The following is a 15,698-nucleotide window of genomic DNA, read 5'->3' as shown; positions in this document are numbered from 1 at the left end:
CATCAATAGAACTGAAAGGTTACCCACAGATGCTGCCTATACCTGCTGAGTGTTTCGAGCATTTTCAATTTTCACAGTTTATGGTTTACTTAAAGCAAGGCTTAAAATCACAAGGTCAACAGGATTTGTCCTAATACAACGGATGTTGCACATTAGAAAGCAATATTCCAATAACATGGGTGTTCTGCTATGTCAAGGTGGTGGGAGAGGAAAATCTAAACTTTTGGTTGTGTTACCTTTTTGCTGTCATATTTCAGGTAAATAGTTATTAATTGTGGCTATTTTGAATCAGAAGGTAGACAAAAATGCTGGAGAAAATTAGCGGGTGAGGCAACGTTTCGGGTCAAGACCCTTCTATTTCCTTCGCTCCATAGATGCTGCCTCACCCGCTGAGGTTCTCCAGCATTTTTGTCTACCTTCGATTTTCCAGCATCTGCAGTTCCTTCTTAAACATTTTGAATAAGACGGTTCATTTGAATGATACAGATAAAGGATTTAAAACCTATCGGTAGGAAGAGTGGCATACCACTGGGGTTTGAAGACTCATTTATTTGACTTTTTTTATTGACAGGCTCAGACAGCTCTGAAGAGAGTGATGATGATGATGACCACAGTGAGGCCACTTGGAGAAAAGGCCTAGAAGAGGATGCAAGGATTCAGGAAAGTAATGAGACCACCTTCGAGGACCAGAGGAGCATTCCACTGGCCGGGCGGCCGGGCACGCCTCCCACTGGCACCAAGTTGGGAAACTTATCAGACTCTCTAGATTGGGTGAGAAGAGGCAAGTGCTCTGAGGAGGAAGAGGATGAGGAGGAAGGAGAGGAGTCCACAAAACTAACGGGACAGAAAGAACTGGGTGAGAGGCGGATAAAGTCACATGTGAAACGTGCCAGGAGGAGAAAGGTAGGTGCTGAAGACTGGGTGAAGACAGAATCGCCAAACCGCAAGGGTGAGAGGTCGAAGGGCAAAGAGTCTCCCCTCAACAGCACAAGCAGCAACACCAGCTCCGATGAGGATGAGGAAAGAACTGATGTGAAAAATGGCACCACTAGAAAGCATAATGGTCTGCAGGAAAAGAGGAAACCACTGCATGTGACCCAACTGTATTCTGGTTTTTCAGAAGTGCCTGAGAAAAGGGTCAAGCTTTTAAATAACTCTGAATTAAGGGCTCACAACACAAAAGTAAAGGACCGAAAAGATGTGTGGTCAAGCATCCAGGTCCAGTGGCCTAAAAAAGTTCTCAAGGAGCTCTTTTCCGATTCTGATACTGAGACCACGTCATCCCCACCCGTGGCCCAGGAAGAGGCAAAGGCAGAGACATTGGCTGAAACTGCTAAAGAGGAAGAGAGGCTGCCACATGTGGAAGCAGAAACAGCTGCATTAGTTATTTCCCCAGTCAAACCAAATGAAGAGAAGCCAACAGAAAAAGTGGACAAGAAGGGTGAGATGCCCAGCAGTGGCAGCAACTCTGTGCTCAATACTCCGCCCACCACCCCTGAGTCTCCTGTTTTGGTTACAGTGACAGAGGCCAACAGACCACAGCCAAACACAGTGATCCCTCAAAGGCTGGTTCCAAGCCAGGAGGAAGCCCAGAGTGTTAAAAGCGAGACTGACAGCACGAATGAGGTTGATAGTATGACCGGGGAGATGCAAGAGGGACAGTCTGAAGGCAACGTCTCTCCAACTGGATTTGACGCTAGCATTAGCTCAAGCAGCAGCAATCAGCCAGAACCAGAGCATAAGGAGAAAGGTAAGGCATTGCACAGTAACAAAGGCATTTGTTCAACAAACCAATTATTTCAAGAATTTAGTTGGAGGTCTGAGATTCTTCTCTATCTTCTGACAGTGCGCGTGAATATTCATGTATGCACAAAAGAATGTGAACATGTGACCAAACATGTGTATGCCAACATTTGCATTTATGATCTATTGTGGTTGAAAACCTGTTATAAATTAGCCATATTTGTGGTTCCAGAGTTATTTTTGGCTCCATGGAAAGCAAATTAATTTATTGTCCCAAGTTTGTGGCAGTAATGTTCATGTTTGATCCTTGATTGGGAAGATTGATTGCTGAAAATGGAGTACGAGGTAATGGGATCATTGTGAAGTTGTAAATAAAGTGCAAACTAATGTTGACGACTGTGACATTAACCAATAATTTAAGATCAAATTTCACAAAAAAAAAAAATTCAATTGTCATTTTCTATATTTCACAGAATTTTATCGCTTTCTTTAAAATTAACTTCCATCATACAGGCATTGTTCACAAGGTGGCATTATTGCTTGTCCGCATTTCCCGGATGGTGCAGAGTTACCTTGAACAGCTGCAATCTCTCCATGACAGGATTAGCTTGGAAGTTACACAATTATGATTTAGTGACGATGGAGGAACAACATTATTCATTTCCATGTAGAAAGACCCTGCATTCTGGGAGCAGGAACCTGCAGGTGGTGGTGCGTCAATGTGTCTTCTGCACTTGTCCTTGTTGCTAGAAGTCACAGGTTTGAATGGTGCTATTGATAAAGCCTTGATTGATTGCTACACTGCTTTTATATCTACTGAGGTTTTCACAGCTAGAATATGTGTGCATGACGTTATCACGATTGAATTGTTATCATTAGGTGAAGGTGGTGTCAAGGTTGATTGAAAACATCATGGATAGGATGAGATACATAGAAACATATGGATTGTTTCCACTGTGTTGTCAAAATCCTGTCTCAGTAGTGGAAGAATGGGCTTTGTACAGCATCGTGCCCATGCCAAACATGGATAGGCTAAAGAAGCACATCGACCTACCTTTTCCCAACTTGAAATCATAGAGTCGAACAGCACAGAAATGGTTCCTTTGGCCCATCCACCACATCCATGCTCATTTTATCCAGTCCGTCTAAAGTTGCTGACATATGCACACATGGATCTAGTGGCAGGAGTCTGTGCACATGGCGTTAATTTGATTATAAGTTATCTTCGGACCAGTGACTTTGTTAAAACTTTTTTAAAATACCAACGAAAAGGCAAATTGAGTTAGATCGCACACTGGAAGATCAAATATCCAAAATGCCACTTTGTATAATTTTGGAGCATATTTGCTGTAGTGCTGGCCTAAGTTTGAATACAAGACCTTGCATTTCCAAAGTACCTCATTGCTTTCTCAAGGATACCCAACATCTGAAGAAGGGTTTCGGCCCGAAACGTCACCTATTTCCTTTGCTCCATAGATGCTGCTGCACCCGCTGAGTTTCTCCAGCATTTTTGTGTACCTTCGATTTTCCAGCATCTGCAGTTCCTTCTTGAACATCTAACACCGGTTCATCAAATGTACTTTATTGTTTAGGCAGATGGACCACAGCTGGAAAATGGATCACAGTGCTTGTTACACCATGTTTGTGGAAGTTAGAACAGGAATGGTTGTGGCCCATTACTCTGGGAGAGACCACAGCTTGTCATGCAGAGCAAATATTATTTGTACCATGTGCTTGAACAAAGTATATAAAGAAAGGATGGAGGAGATAGCAAATGTTCTACAATTCTGCAGCACAGGAGCGATGTTGTCTGGTACAATGCAGCTGGAATTTTAGATTTTCATTTGCTGTGGAATCTGGAGTCCCAATTATTAGTAAGTAAGTAAGTTTATTGGCCAAGTATTCACATACAAGGAATTTGCATTGATGCTCCGCCCACAAGTAACAACATGACATACAGTGATAGTTATGAATTACACAGAAAACACTAAACATTAATAATAATAAAACATTTTTAAAAAATGGCGGACTGCGGGGGTGATGCGCCGTTGTGTATGGCTGCTACTCCTGCAGTCCGTCCTTTCACCCTTTTTTATTTTTATTTTTAGTCCTGTCCGTACAAAATGTTTATTGGAGGTCTTCTTTTATGTGGTGGGTGGGGGGGGGGAAAGGGGAAACTGTTTTAATCCCAGTCCTACCTGGTCGGAGATGCGGTTTTCTTCCGAACCGCTTCTTCGTCCTCTCTGTGCGGCCTACCATCACGCTGGAGCAGCGCTGGGGCGGCGTTTCCTGCCGGGACTGCAGATTCGCCGGCGGTGCAAATGTTGGGACACCTACGTCGTTGAGCTGCGGCTGCAGAGCGTCCAGCCACGGGCGGGCGGCACTGGATTTCAACACCGCGGGGCCTGGTATCCGAGTTCGCCAGTGTCAGAGGTCCGGCCAGCGCGGCCTGAGAACTTTGGACATTGCAGTCTTCAGGGAGGAAGCGGCCGCTTCAGTCCAGGCCGCTGAAGCATGTTCACCCGACGCCGATGATCCAGCTTCGCGGCAGAGGGCCTGAAAACATCGAGTTGGCTGAGGAGGCCACATATAGACCCCGACCTCGGGTGGACTATGAGGGGGAGAACTGGGTATTTTTAGTGCCTTCCCTCACAGTGAATTCTGCTGTGGGGGGACGTTTCTTGTTGATTTCTATAGTGTACTGTTCTGTGTCTTTTTTCTTTTTTCTTTTTTTCTTTTTCTTTTTTATTTTGTATGGATTTATTGACATTTCATCTGTTCAATTAGTTTAATCAATCTCTGTAAAGCACTTTGGTTCAAATTGATTTTGTTGAAAAGTGCTATATAAATAAACTATTATTATTATTATTAATGATAAAACACCATTGATCAAGCATGTGAACCAACAAAATACCAGATCAAAGGGAGGCTACAGATTTTTGGCTGTTGAGTAGAGCAACTATTCGTGGATAAAAACTTTTTATGCCTAGCTGTGGCAGCTTTGACAGTCCGGAGTTGCCTTCCAGAGGGAAGTGATTCAAAGAGTTTGTGGCCAGGGTGAGAGGGGTCAGAGATGATCTTGCCCACTCACTTCCTGGCCCTTGTAGTGTACAGTTCATCAATGGAGGGAAGGTTGCAGCCAATAACCTTCTCTGCTGATCGGACGATTCGCTGCAACCTCCGGGTGCCGTGCTTGGTGGTTGAGCCAAACCAGACCATGATGGAGAAGGTGAGAACAGACTCTACAATGGCCATGTAGAATTGGACCATCATTGCCTGTGGCAGATTGTATTCAGTGAAGACTCAAGAGATTGCAGATGGTGGAATCTTGAGTAAAAAAAAAAACTGCTGGAGGAACTCAGTTGGTCAGTGGCTTGTTTTAAAGTATACCTGTTACATTAAATTTGCAAATATATAATATATCTTCAAATGTCACCAATCGCTCTGCAAGAAATATTATTCTATGAGCTCTCAGTATATACATTAGATTACAATGCAATAAATTTTGCTTGATCGTGTATCCCACAAGTGTTAAGTGGAAGGGATTACAACCCTTGGTGTGCAATACTGGGGTGGGCCTTTTACTATAGCCCTTACTGTGGAGCATTGGATGGCCGCACTGATCTTCAGCATATCCCTCAGTATGTAGCTCTGAACCATGGAACGCGCCAGTCCACAGTCTTCTATGGCCTACTCTTCACTCTGGAAGACCAGTGAGTTTAGAGCCACCAAAGGCTTCTTCACCGCTCATAATCATTCAACAGACATGGATGTTTGTCTTAGTGTGTGTCCTCGGGAACACATAAAGCACAGAGTACCTACTCGGGATGAACCTTGACAAAGACTACTACATCCTTTTCTGTGCGTGTATGAAGGTTCCGCTCAAGTAACCATCCAACAGGAGCATATAACCATATAACAATTACAGCACGGAAACAGGCCATCTCGACCCTTCTAGTCCGTGCCGAACACATATTCTCCCCTAGTCCCATATACCGGCGCTCAGACCATAACCTTCCATTCCCTTCCCGTCCATATAACTATCCAATTTATTTTAAAATGATAAAAACGAACCTGCCTCCACCACCTTCACTGGAAGCTCATTCCACACAGCCACCACTCTCTGAGTAAAGAAGTTCCCCCTCATGTTACCACTAAACTTCTGTCCCTTAATTCTCAAGTCATGTCCCGTTGTTTGAATCTTTCCTACTCTCAGTGGGAAAAGCTTTTCCACGTCAACTCTGTCTATCCCTCTCATCATTTTAAAAACCTCTATCAAGTCCCCCCCTTAACCTTCTGTGCTCCAAAGAATAAAGCCCTAACTTGTTCAACCTTTCTCTGTAACTTAGTTGTTGAAACCCAGGCAACATTCTAGTAAATCTCCTCTGTACTCTCTCTATTTTGTTGACATCCTTCCTATAATTAGGCGACCAAAATTGTACACCATACTCCAGAATTGGCCTCACCAATGCCTTGTACAATTTTAACAATACATCCCAACTTCTATACTCAATGCTCTGATTTATAAAGGCCAGCACACCAAAAGCTTTCTTTACCACCCTATCTACATGAGATTCCACTTTCAGGGAACTGTGCACAGTTATTCCCAGATCCCTCTGTTCACCTGCATTCTTCAATTCCCTACCATTTATCATGTACGTCCTATTTTGATTTGTCCTGCCAAGATGTAGCACCTCACACTTATCAGCATTAAACTCCATCTGCCATCTTTCAGCCCACTCTTCCAACTGGCATAAATCTCTCTGTAGACTTTGAAAATCTACTTCATTATCCACAACCCCACCTATCTTAGTATCATCTGCACACTTACTAATCCAATTTACCACACCATCATCCAGATCATTGATGTACATAACAAACAACAGTGGACCCAACAAAGATCCCTATGGCACCCCACTAGTCACTGACCTCCAACCTGACAAACAACCATCCACCATTACTCTCTGGCATCTCCCATTCAGCCACTGTTGAATCCATCTTGCTACTCCACCATTAATACCCAACAATTGAACCTTCTTAACCAACCTTCTGTGAGGAACCTTGTCAAAGGCCTTACTGCAGTCCATATATACAACATCCACTGCTTTATCTTCATCAATTTCCCGAGTAACCTCTTCAAAAAATTCAAGAAGATTAGTCAAACATGACCTTCCAGGCACAAATCCATGTTGACTGTTCCTAATCAGACCCTGTTTATCCAGATGCTTATATATATTATCTCTAAGTATCCTTTCCATTAATTTGCCCACCACTGACGTCAAACTAACAGGTCTATAATTGCTAGGTTTACTCTTAGACCCCTTTTTAAACAATGGAACAACATGCGCAGTACGCCAATCCTCCGGCACTATTCCCGTTTCTAATGACATTTGAAATATTTCTGTCATAGCCCTTGCTATTTCTACACTAACTTCCCTCAACGTCCTAGGGAATATCCTGTCCGGACCTGGAGACTTATCCACTTTTATATTTCTCAAAAGTGTCAGTACTTCCTCTTCTTTGAATCTCATGGTTTCCATAGCTACTCTACTTGTTTCCCTTACCTCATATAATTCAATATCCTTCTCCTTGGTGAATACCGAAGAAAAGAAATTGTTCAATATCTCCCCCATCTCTTTTGGCTCTGCAGATAGCTGTCCACTCTGACTCTCTAATGGACCAATTTTATCCCTCGTTATCCTTTTGCTATTAATATAGCTGTAGAAACCCCTTGGATTTACTTTCACCTTACTTGCCAAAGCAACCTCATATCTTCTTTTAGCTTTTCTAATTTCTTTCTTAAGATTCTTTTTACATTCTTTATACTCCTCAAGCACCTCATTTACTCCATGTTGCCTATAATTATTGTAGATCTCTCTCTTTTTCCGAACGAAGTGTCCAATTTCCTTTGAAAACCATGGCTCTTTCCAATTTTTACTATTTCCTTTCAACCGAACAGGGACATAAAGATTCTGTACTCTTAAAACCTTTAAATGTCCTCCATTTCTCTTCCACATCTTTCCCATAAAACAAACTGTTCCAATTTACTCCTTTTAAATCCTTTCACATCTCCTCAAAGTTAGCCTTTCTCCAATCAAAAATCTCAACCCTAGGTCCAGTTCTGACCCTCTCCATCATTATATTGAAACTAATGGTATTGTGATCACTGGTCCCGAACTGTTCCCCAACGCATACCTCTGCCACCTGACCCGTCTCATTTCCTAACAGGAGGTCCAGCACCGCCCCTTCTCTAGTAGGTACTTCTATGTATTGCTGCAAAAAACTATCCTGCACACATTTTACAAATTCCAACCCATCCAGCCCATTTACAGAATGTGTTTCCCAGTCTATGTGTGGAAAATTGAAATCTCCCACAATCACTACCTTGTGCTTACTACTAATATCTGCAATCTCCTTACATATTTGCTCTTCCAATTCTCGCTCCCCATTTACCAGTCTATAATACACCCTTATAAGTGTTGCTACCCCTTTCCCATTTCTCAGTTCCACCCAAATAGCCTCCCTAGACGAGCCCTCTAATCTATCCTGCCAAAGCACTGCTGTAATATCTTCTCTGATAAACAATGCAACACCTCCACCTCTTGCCCCTCCAATTCTATCACACCTGAAGCAACGAAATCCTGGAAATATTTAGTTTCCAATCACAGCCCTCCTGCAACCATGTTTCCCTGATCGCCACAACATCATACTTCCAGGTGTCAATCCAGGCTCTAAGTTCATCCACCTTTTTTACAATGCTCCTAGCATTAAAATATACACATTTAAGAAACCCACCCTATCTTATTCTCTGTTTATTGTCTTTTTCTTCTCTCTCCCCTACATTTTGGGTCAGAGTGCTACCATTCTCTGCCTCCTGCCTCACACACTGACTGCTAGCTTTCCCAATTTGAGTCCCTCCCCCCAACCATACTAGTTTAAAGTCTCCCCAGTAGCCTTTGCAAATCTCCCCGCCAGGATATTGGTCCCCCTCGAGTTCAAGTGCAACCCGTCCTTTCTGTACAGGTCGCACCTTCCCCAAAAGAGGTCTCTCTTCTCTTCTTGAATAGTTGGATAGCTCACCATGATCCAACTGAATGTAATGTTCCATGGTATCCTGCACAGGCCCATCTTTCAGTATACTGAGGACACCAGCATATGGTGACGCTTGATGCTCGTCTACTAAAGTTCAATGCAACCACACACAGTGATAGCCATTGGATTCAAGGTCATGCTGGGAGCAGTTTTTGCCAATTTCTTTGGAGATTGATGCTTTGTAAGTAAGCAACATCCAACTTGAATCTCCAGCGAAGATGGCTCGGGTGACTGATGCAGGGCAAGCATAGGATGTGGGCTTCACCACACACTCCAACAGTGATGGCACTTTGTGTCCAATGGAAGTCCTTTCCTGTGATTGAGAGGAGTGGTGCTCTTCCAGTCTGCTCTACCTTTCCCTGGCACATGCTTGTCAGAACCATGTTTCCACCAGCTCAGTTCATCTGGACTAACAGTGAAGGGGGATTTAGCATGTTGAACCAGTGAACTTGACTTTGAATGATAAGGAGTTGGCAACAGTTCTACATCTCTCCCTACTTTCTATTCCTATTGATAAGATGTAAAATGCAGTGCTGACTCACTGTCATTTATTTAATATAATGTGTGAAGAAAGATTGGCCCATCCCAATGAGTGAGCATTGATTTACAAAGTTTGACGTCTTAAGTTAAACAGTTTTGAGCTTGTTCAGGAAGCTCCTGGGATTGAGGTGATGTTTGGCGTTATCTCCCTCCCGTAATTTGGGAAAAAGTCAACTGAGGTTCTCATTGACCACCTCAGCTGGCTGTTCATTTGTGGCGCATTTAAATGAGTGGTTTGGCTATTGCTCTGATGTCTGGCTGTTATCCTGCCAGTAAAGAGAAATGTGTGCTAAAGTAGGGCCTTTCACAACTTTATGCCTCCTCAAAATGTTTTACAACCAACAAAGGACTTTTTGAAGTTGATTAATTGTTGTGGGAAACTTGGCAGCTAATTATGGCTGCAGAGCAAGCTTCCACAAACAGTGATGAGATAACAACCAGATAATCTGTTTTATGAATTCAGTCAGTGCATAAGTATTGGCTCAAATACTGAGGAATACTGAGGATATTAATGATTTGGACGAGGGAATTGAATGCAACATATCCAAGTTTGCGGATGACACGAAGCTGGAGGGCAGTGTTAGCTATGAGGAGGATGCTAGGAGGCTGCAAGGTGACTTGGATAGGCTGGGTGAGTGGGCAAATGCATGGCAGATGCAGTATAATGTGGATAAATGTGAGATTATCCACTTTGGTGGCAAAAACAGGAAAGTAGATTATTATCTGAATGGTGGCCGATTAGGAAAAGGAGATGCAACGAGACCTGGGTGTCATGGTACATCAGTCATTAAAAGTAGGCATGCAGGTGCAGCAGGCAGTGAAGAAAGCGAATGGTATGTTAGCATTCATAGCAAAAGGATTTGAGTATAGGAGCAGGGAGGTTCTACTGCAGTTGTACAGGGTCTTGGTGAGACCACACCTGGAGTATTGCGTACAGTTTTCGTCTCCTAATCTGAGGAAAGACATTCTTGCCATAGAGGGAGTACAGAGAAGGTTCACAAGACTGATTCCTGGGATGTCTGGACTTTCATATGAAGAAAGACTGGATAGACTTGGCTTGTACTCGCTAGAATTTAGAAGATTGAGGGGGGATCTTATAGAAACTTACAAAATTCTTAAGGGGTTGGACAGGATGCAGGAAGATTGTTCCCAATGTTGGGGAAGTCCAGAACAAGGGGTCACAGTTTAAGGATAAGGGGGAAATCTTTTAGGACCGAGATGAGAAAAACATTTTTCACACAGAGAGTGGTGAATCTCTGGAATTCTCTGCCACAGAAGGTAGTTGAGGCCAGTTCATTGGCTATATTTAAGAGGGAGTTAGATATGGCCCTTGTGGCTAAAGGGACCAGGGGGTATGGAGAGAAGGCAGGTACAGGATACTGAGTTGGATGATCAGCAATGATCATATTGAATGGCGGTGCAGGCTCGAAGGGCCGAATGGCCTACACCTGCACCTTTTTTCTATGTTTCTATGTAAGCTCCTCGGTCCTTCATCAGAATAGTGGCTGTGAAATAATTTATATTCATCTGAGACGGGAGAAGCCAAAATAAACTGTTTCTTGGACAATGCAACATTTTTACAGAGTAGCACAAACACTAATAGCCCAGACTTTGGGCTTGAATGTCTAAATTGGCTTGTACAGGTACCTGCAATGTATACAAGTTGGCAGCACTGTAAATCATGCAGGCTATTTTAGACTGGGTATTGAGTAATGAGGAAGGGTTAGTTAGCAATCTTGTTGTACGTGCCCCCTTGGGCAAGAGTGACCATAATATGGTTGAGTTCTTCATTAGGATGGAGAGTGACATTGTTAATTCAGAAACAATGGTTTTGAACTTAAAGAAAGGTAACTTTGAGGGTATGAGATGTGAATTGGCCAAGATTGACTGGCAATTAATTCTAAAAGGGTTGACGGTGGATATGCAATGGAAGACATTTAAAGGCTGCATGGATGAACTACAAAAATTGTTCATACCAGTTTGGCAAAAGAATAAATCAGGGAAGGTAGTACATCCATGGATAACAAGGGAAATCAGGGATAGCATCAAAGCGAAGGATGATGCGTACAAATTAGCCAGAAAAAGCGGCATACCGGGGGACTGGGAGAAATTCAAAGACCAGCAGAGGAGGACAAAGGGCTTAATTAGGAAAGGAAAAATAGATTATGAAAGAAAACTGGCAGGGAACATAAAAACTGACTGCAAAAGTTTTTATAGATATGTGAAAAGAAAGAGATTAGTTAAAACAAATGTAGGTCCCTTGCAGTCAGAAACAGGTGAGTTGATCATGGGGAACAAGGATATGGCGGACCAATTGAATAACTACTTTGGTTCCGTCTTCGCTAAGGAAGACATAAATAATTTGCCGGAAATAGCAGGGGACCGCGGATCAAAGGAGTTCGAGGAATTGAGTGAAATCCAGGTTAGCCGGGAAGTGGTGTTGGGTAAATTGAATGGATTAAAGGCCGATAAATCCCCAGGGCCAGATAGGCTGCATCCCAGAGTACTTAAGGAAGTAGCTCCAGAAATAGTGGATGCATTAGTAATAATCTTTCAAAACTCTTTAGATTCTGGAGTAGTTCCTGAAGATTGGCGCGTAGCAAACTTTTTAAGAAGGGAGGGAGAGAGAAAATGGGGAATTACAGACCAGTTAGTCTAACATCGGTAGTGGGGAAACTGCTAGAGTCAATTATTAAAGATGGGATAGCAGCACATTTGGAAAGTGGTGAAATCATTGGACAAAGTCAGCATGGATTTACGAAAGGTAAATCATGTCTGACGAATCTTATAGAATTTTTCGAGGATGTAACTAGTAGCGTGGATAGGGGAGAACCAGTGGATGTGGTGTATCTGGACTTCCAGAAGGCTTTCGACAAGGTCCCACATAAGAGATTAGTATACAAACTTAAAGCACAAGGCATTGGGGGTTCAGTATTGATGTGGATAGAGAACTGGCTGGCAAACAGGAAGCAAAGAGTAGGAGTAAACGGGTCCTTTTCACAGTGGCGGGCAGTGACTAGTGGGGTACCGCAAGGCTCAGTGCTGGGACCCCAGCTATTTACAATATATATTAATGATCTGGATGAGGGAATTGAAGGCAATATCTCCAAGTTTGCGGATGACACTAAGCTGGGGGGCAGTGTTAGCTGTGAGGAGGATGCTAGGAGACTGCAAGGTGACTTGGATAGGCTGGGTGAGTGGGCAAATGTTTGGCAGATGCAGTATAATGTGGATAAATGTGAGGTTATCCATTTTGGTGGCAAAAACGGGAAAGCAGACTATTATCTAAATGGTGGCCGATTGGGAAAGGGGGAGATGCAGCGAGACCTGGGTGTCATGGTACACCAGTCATTGAAGGTAGGCATCCAGGTGCAGCAGGCAGTAAAGAAAGCGAATGGTATGTTAGCTTTCATTGCAAAAGGATTTGAGTATAGGAGCAGGGAGGTTCTACTGCAGTTGTACAGGGTCTTGGTGAGACCACACATGGAGTATTGCGTACAGTTTTGGTCTCCTAATCTAAGGAAAGACATTCTTGCCATAGAGGGAGTGCAGAGACGGTTCACCAGACTGATTCCTGGGATGTCAGGACTGTCTTATGAAGAAAGACTGGATAGACTTGGTTTATACTCTCTAGAATTTAGGAGATTGAGAGGGGATCTTATAGAAACTTACAAAATTCTTAAGGGGTTGGACAGGCTAGATGCAGGAAGATTGTTCCCGATGTTAGGGAAGTCCAGGACAAGGGGTCACAGCTCAAGGATAAGGGGGAAATCCTTTAAAAGGAGATGAGAAGAACTTTTTTCACACAGAGCGTGGTGAATCTCTGGGACTCTCTGCCACAGAGGGTAGTTGAGGCCAGTTCATTGACTATATTTAAGAGGGAGTTAGATGTGGCCCTTGTAGCTAAGGGGATCAGAGGGTATGGAGAGAAGGCAGGTACGGGATACTGAGTTGGATGATCAGCCATGATCATGTTGAATGGCGGTGAAGGCTCGAAGGGCCGAATGGCCTACTCCTGCATCTAATTTCTATGTTTCTATGTTTCTATACAGGCATTGATTTAGAAAAAGACAATAAGATTCAATGAACAGGAGAAACATAGCAAATAAACGTCATCACTTTGAACTTGTGCAGCATGCTATCAGAGATGGTGGGCAGGGAGATTAGTCCATGTAAAAGGAAAATTCAAGTGTCATAGATACGTGCAAAAAATGGACACAAATTCACAGAAAGGGTGAAGAGATTGAACTCTAGAACAGCTCCCTCATCTCCTGGTGCCAGGAGTTGTTGTGAAATGGGTATAATGAGATAGAGGCGAGAAAGATGGTGTTGAAATGGAATGTGTACAGCAACGATCTTCAGGATGGGACTGCGGCTAGTGCTGAATGGCCTGCTCCTGTTTGAATGCCATTTTGATCAACTTTTATCTTTAAGTCTCCATAACTGACCAGGAACAGTAATCATCTTAAAACCTGCTTGTGTTCAGATTTGTGTGCTGAAGCCAATTTAATGGGGTTCAGGTGACACAACAATTGCTGAAAACACACAGCAGTCCAGGCAGCATCTATGGAGACAAAAAAACAGAATTAAGGTCAGCAACTGGTAGCATTAACTCTGTTTCTCTTTCCTTGGATGCTATGAGATATTTTGAATCTTTCTAATAGTTTCTGTCTTATTTTAGATTTCCAACATGTGCAATATGTTGCATTAGGCGTCCCAATTATTTGCTGCAAATTTGAATTTCAGTAGAATGACACTGTTAATAATGTGAATGTCAATGATAACAAACAGAAGATGGGTTTTTATTGTGCTTTCCCTTTCCCTTTTTCAAAACATCTAAACAGCTAACAGAATCAATGGATATGGGGAGCAAGCAAGAATGGGGTACTGATTTTGGATGATTGTGGTGTGCTCGCAACAATCTCTCTCTGAACACTAAAAAGACAAAGGAGATCATCACTGATTTCAGGCGACATAGAGCGGAGCTCAGGCCACTGGAGATAGGGGGCGAGGAGGTGAAGAGGGTGCCTAGTTTTAAATTTCTGGGGATCAACATCAGTGAGGATCTTAAATGGTCTGTGAACTCTGCTATAGTTGTAAAAAAAGGCGCAACAGAGACTTTACTTCCTCAGAACACTGAGGAAGGCCCATCTGTCTGCTAAACTACTGGAGTCTTTCTACCGCTGTTCGGTAGAAAGCACACTGACTTACTGCATAACTGCCTGGTTTGGGAACTGTTCAGCAGCTGACAGAGCAGCTCTCCAGAGGGTGATAAAAACTGCCCAGGGTATCATTGGACTCCCCCTGCCCCCTCTGGAGGACATTTACTACTCCAGGTGCCGCAGCAGGACCTGTAATATCGTGAAAGACATTACACATCCTTGTCACCACCTTTTCACACTGCTGCCCTCAGGAAAAAGGTACAGGTCGCTAAAGTCACGCACTGCCAGACTCAAGAACAGCTTTTACCCATCAGCAATCTTGGAACTGAACTCTGTCTCGGAAGCGGGTTATGGGGAAGGAGGGGGGGTGGGAGACAGTGTTAATTTATGTAAATGTGAATCCATGGGTGGGTTTGGGGAGGGAGGGCGTGTAAAAAGTATGAGTATGGGAATGTTTGAAGTTCTTTTAAATGGAGAGACACAGTAATCTCGTTGTATGTGACACGTGCAATGACAATAAAGCATTCTGATTCTGATCACCCATGATCATATTGAATGGCTTGAAGGGCCGAATGGCCTACTCCTGCACTTATTTTCTATGTTTCTATCTCAAATGGTTTGCACTCACTGAATCACTTAAGATGTAGTATGGAAATGTGATGATTCCATTCATGTGAGGACTGCCAGCCTAATAAATAACAATCTTCAGCTTAAATAAAAAGCTTAAATTGTAGGAAGAATATGTGCAGGTAGATTTATTTTAATTTGTGAGCTGAACTTTCCTGTTGTTTTAATGATTAACTGCCAATGTCCCATGCAGTATATTGTGGTACTAGCATGGTAAAAAACAGAAAAATGCAGTTTGTCTTGCTATTATACAGTGCAATATATTCTCCTCAGGCTGGTCCAAATGATGCATCAGTGAAATACTTATTTCATGTATTCACTGTTGAGATCGCCAAGTTGCATATAGCAAAGCTGCACATTCGACAGTGTCCCAGTAATTTGTTTGAGGATTTATTTGTTCATGTGTATTGGTGAGGACACATCTCCGCAACTGAACAAGATGGAACTCCTCTTGCATTAACATGGACATATTTTTCTAATCATTTTGCACACTGATATCTTGTTTCTTGCAATCTTTCACCTATTGTCTTGCAG

General features: G+C 42.9%; 1 protein-coding gene across 3 annotated transcripts in view; it reads left to right on the top strand.

Moving 5' to 3' along the window:
* The window catches only part of arid4b (AT-rich interaction domain 4B), a 136,630-nt gene that overhangs the window by 106,375 nt on the left and 14,557 nt on the right, over positions 1-15,698 (top strand). For all 3 annotated transcript variants that reach the window (XM_055635149.1, XM_055635148.1, XM_055635150.1), the window contains one exon: positions 572-1,750. In XM_055635149.1, coding sequence (XP_055491124.1) covers positions 572-1,750 — 1,179 coding nt within the window. The remainder of the gene's footprint in view (positions 1-571; positions 1,751-15,698) is intronic.

The sequence above is a fragment of the Leucoraja erinacea genome, chromosome 5 (assembly GCF_028641065.1).
Source record: "Leucoraja erinacea ecotype New England chromosome 5, Leri_hhj_1, whole genome shotgun sequence".
Classification (NCBI taxonomy): Eukaryota; Metazoa; Chordata; class Chondrichthyes; order Rajiformes; family Rajidae; genus Leucoraja; species Leucoraja erinaceus.
This window is presented reverse-complemented; position numbering and strand designations above follow the sequence as displayed.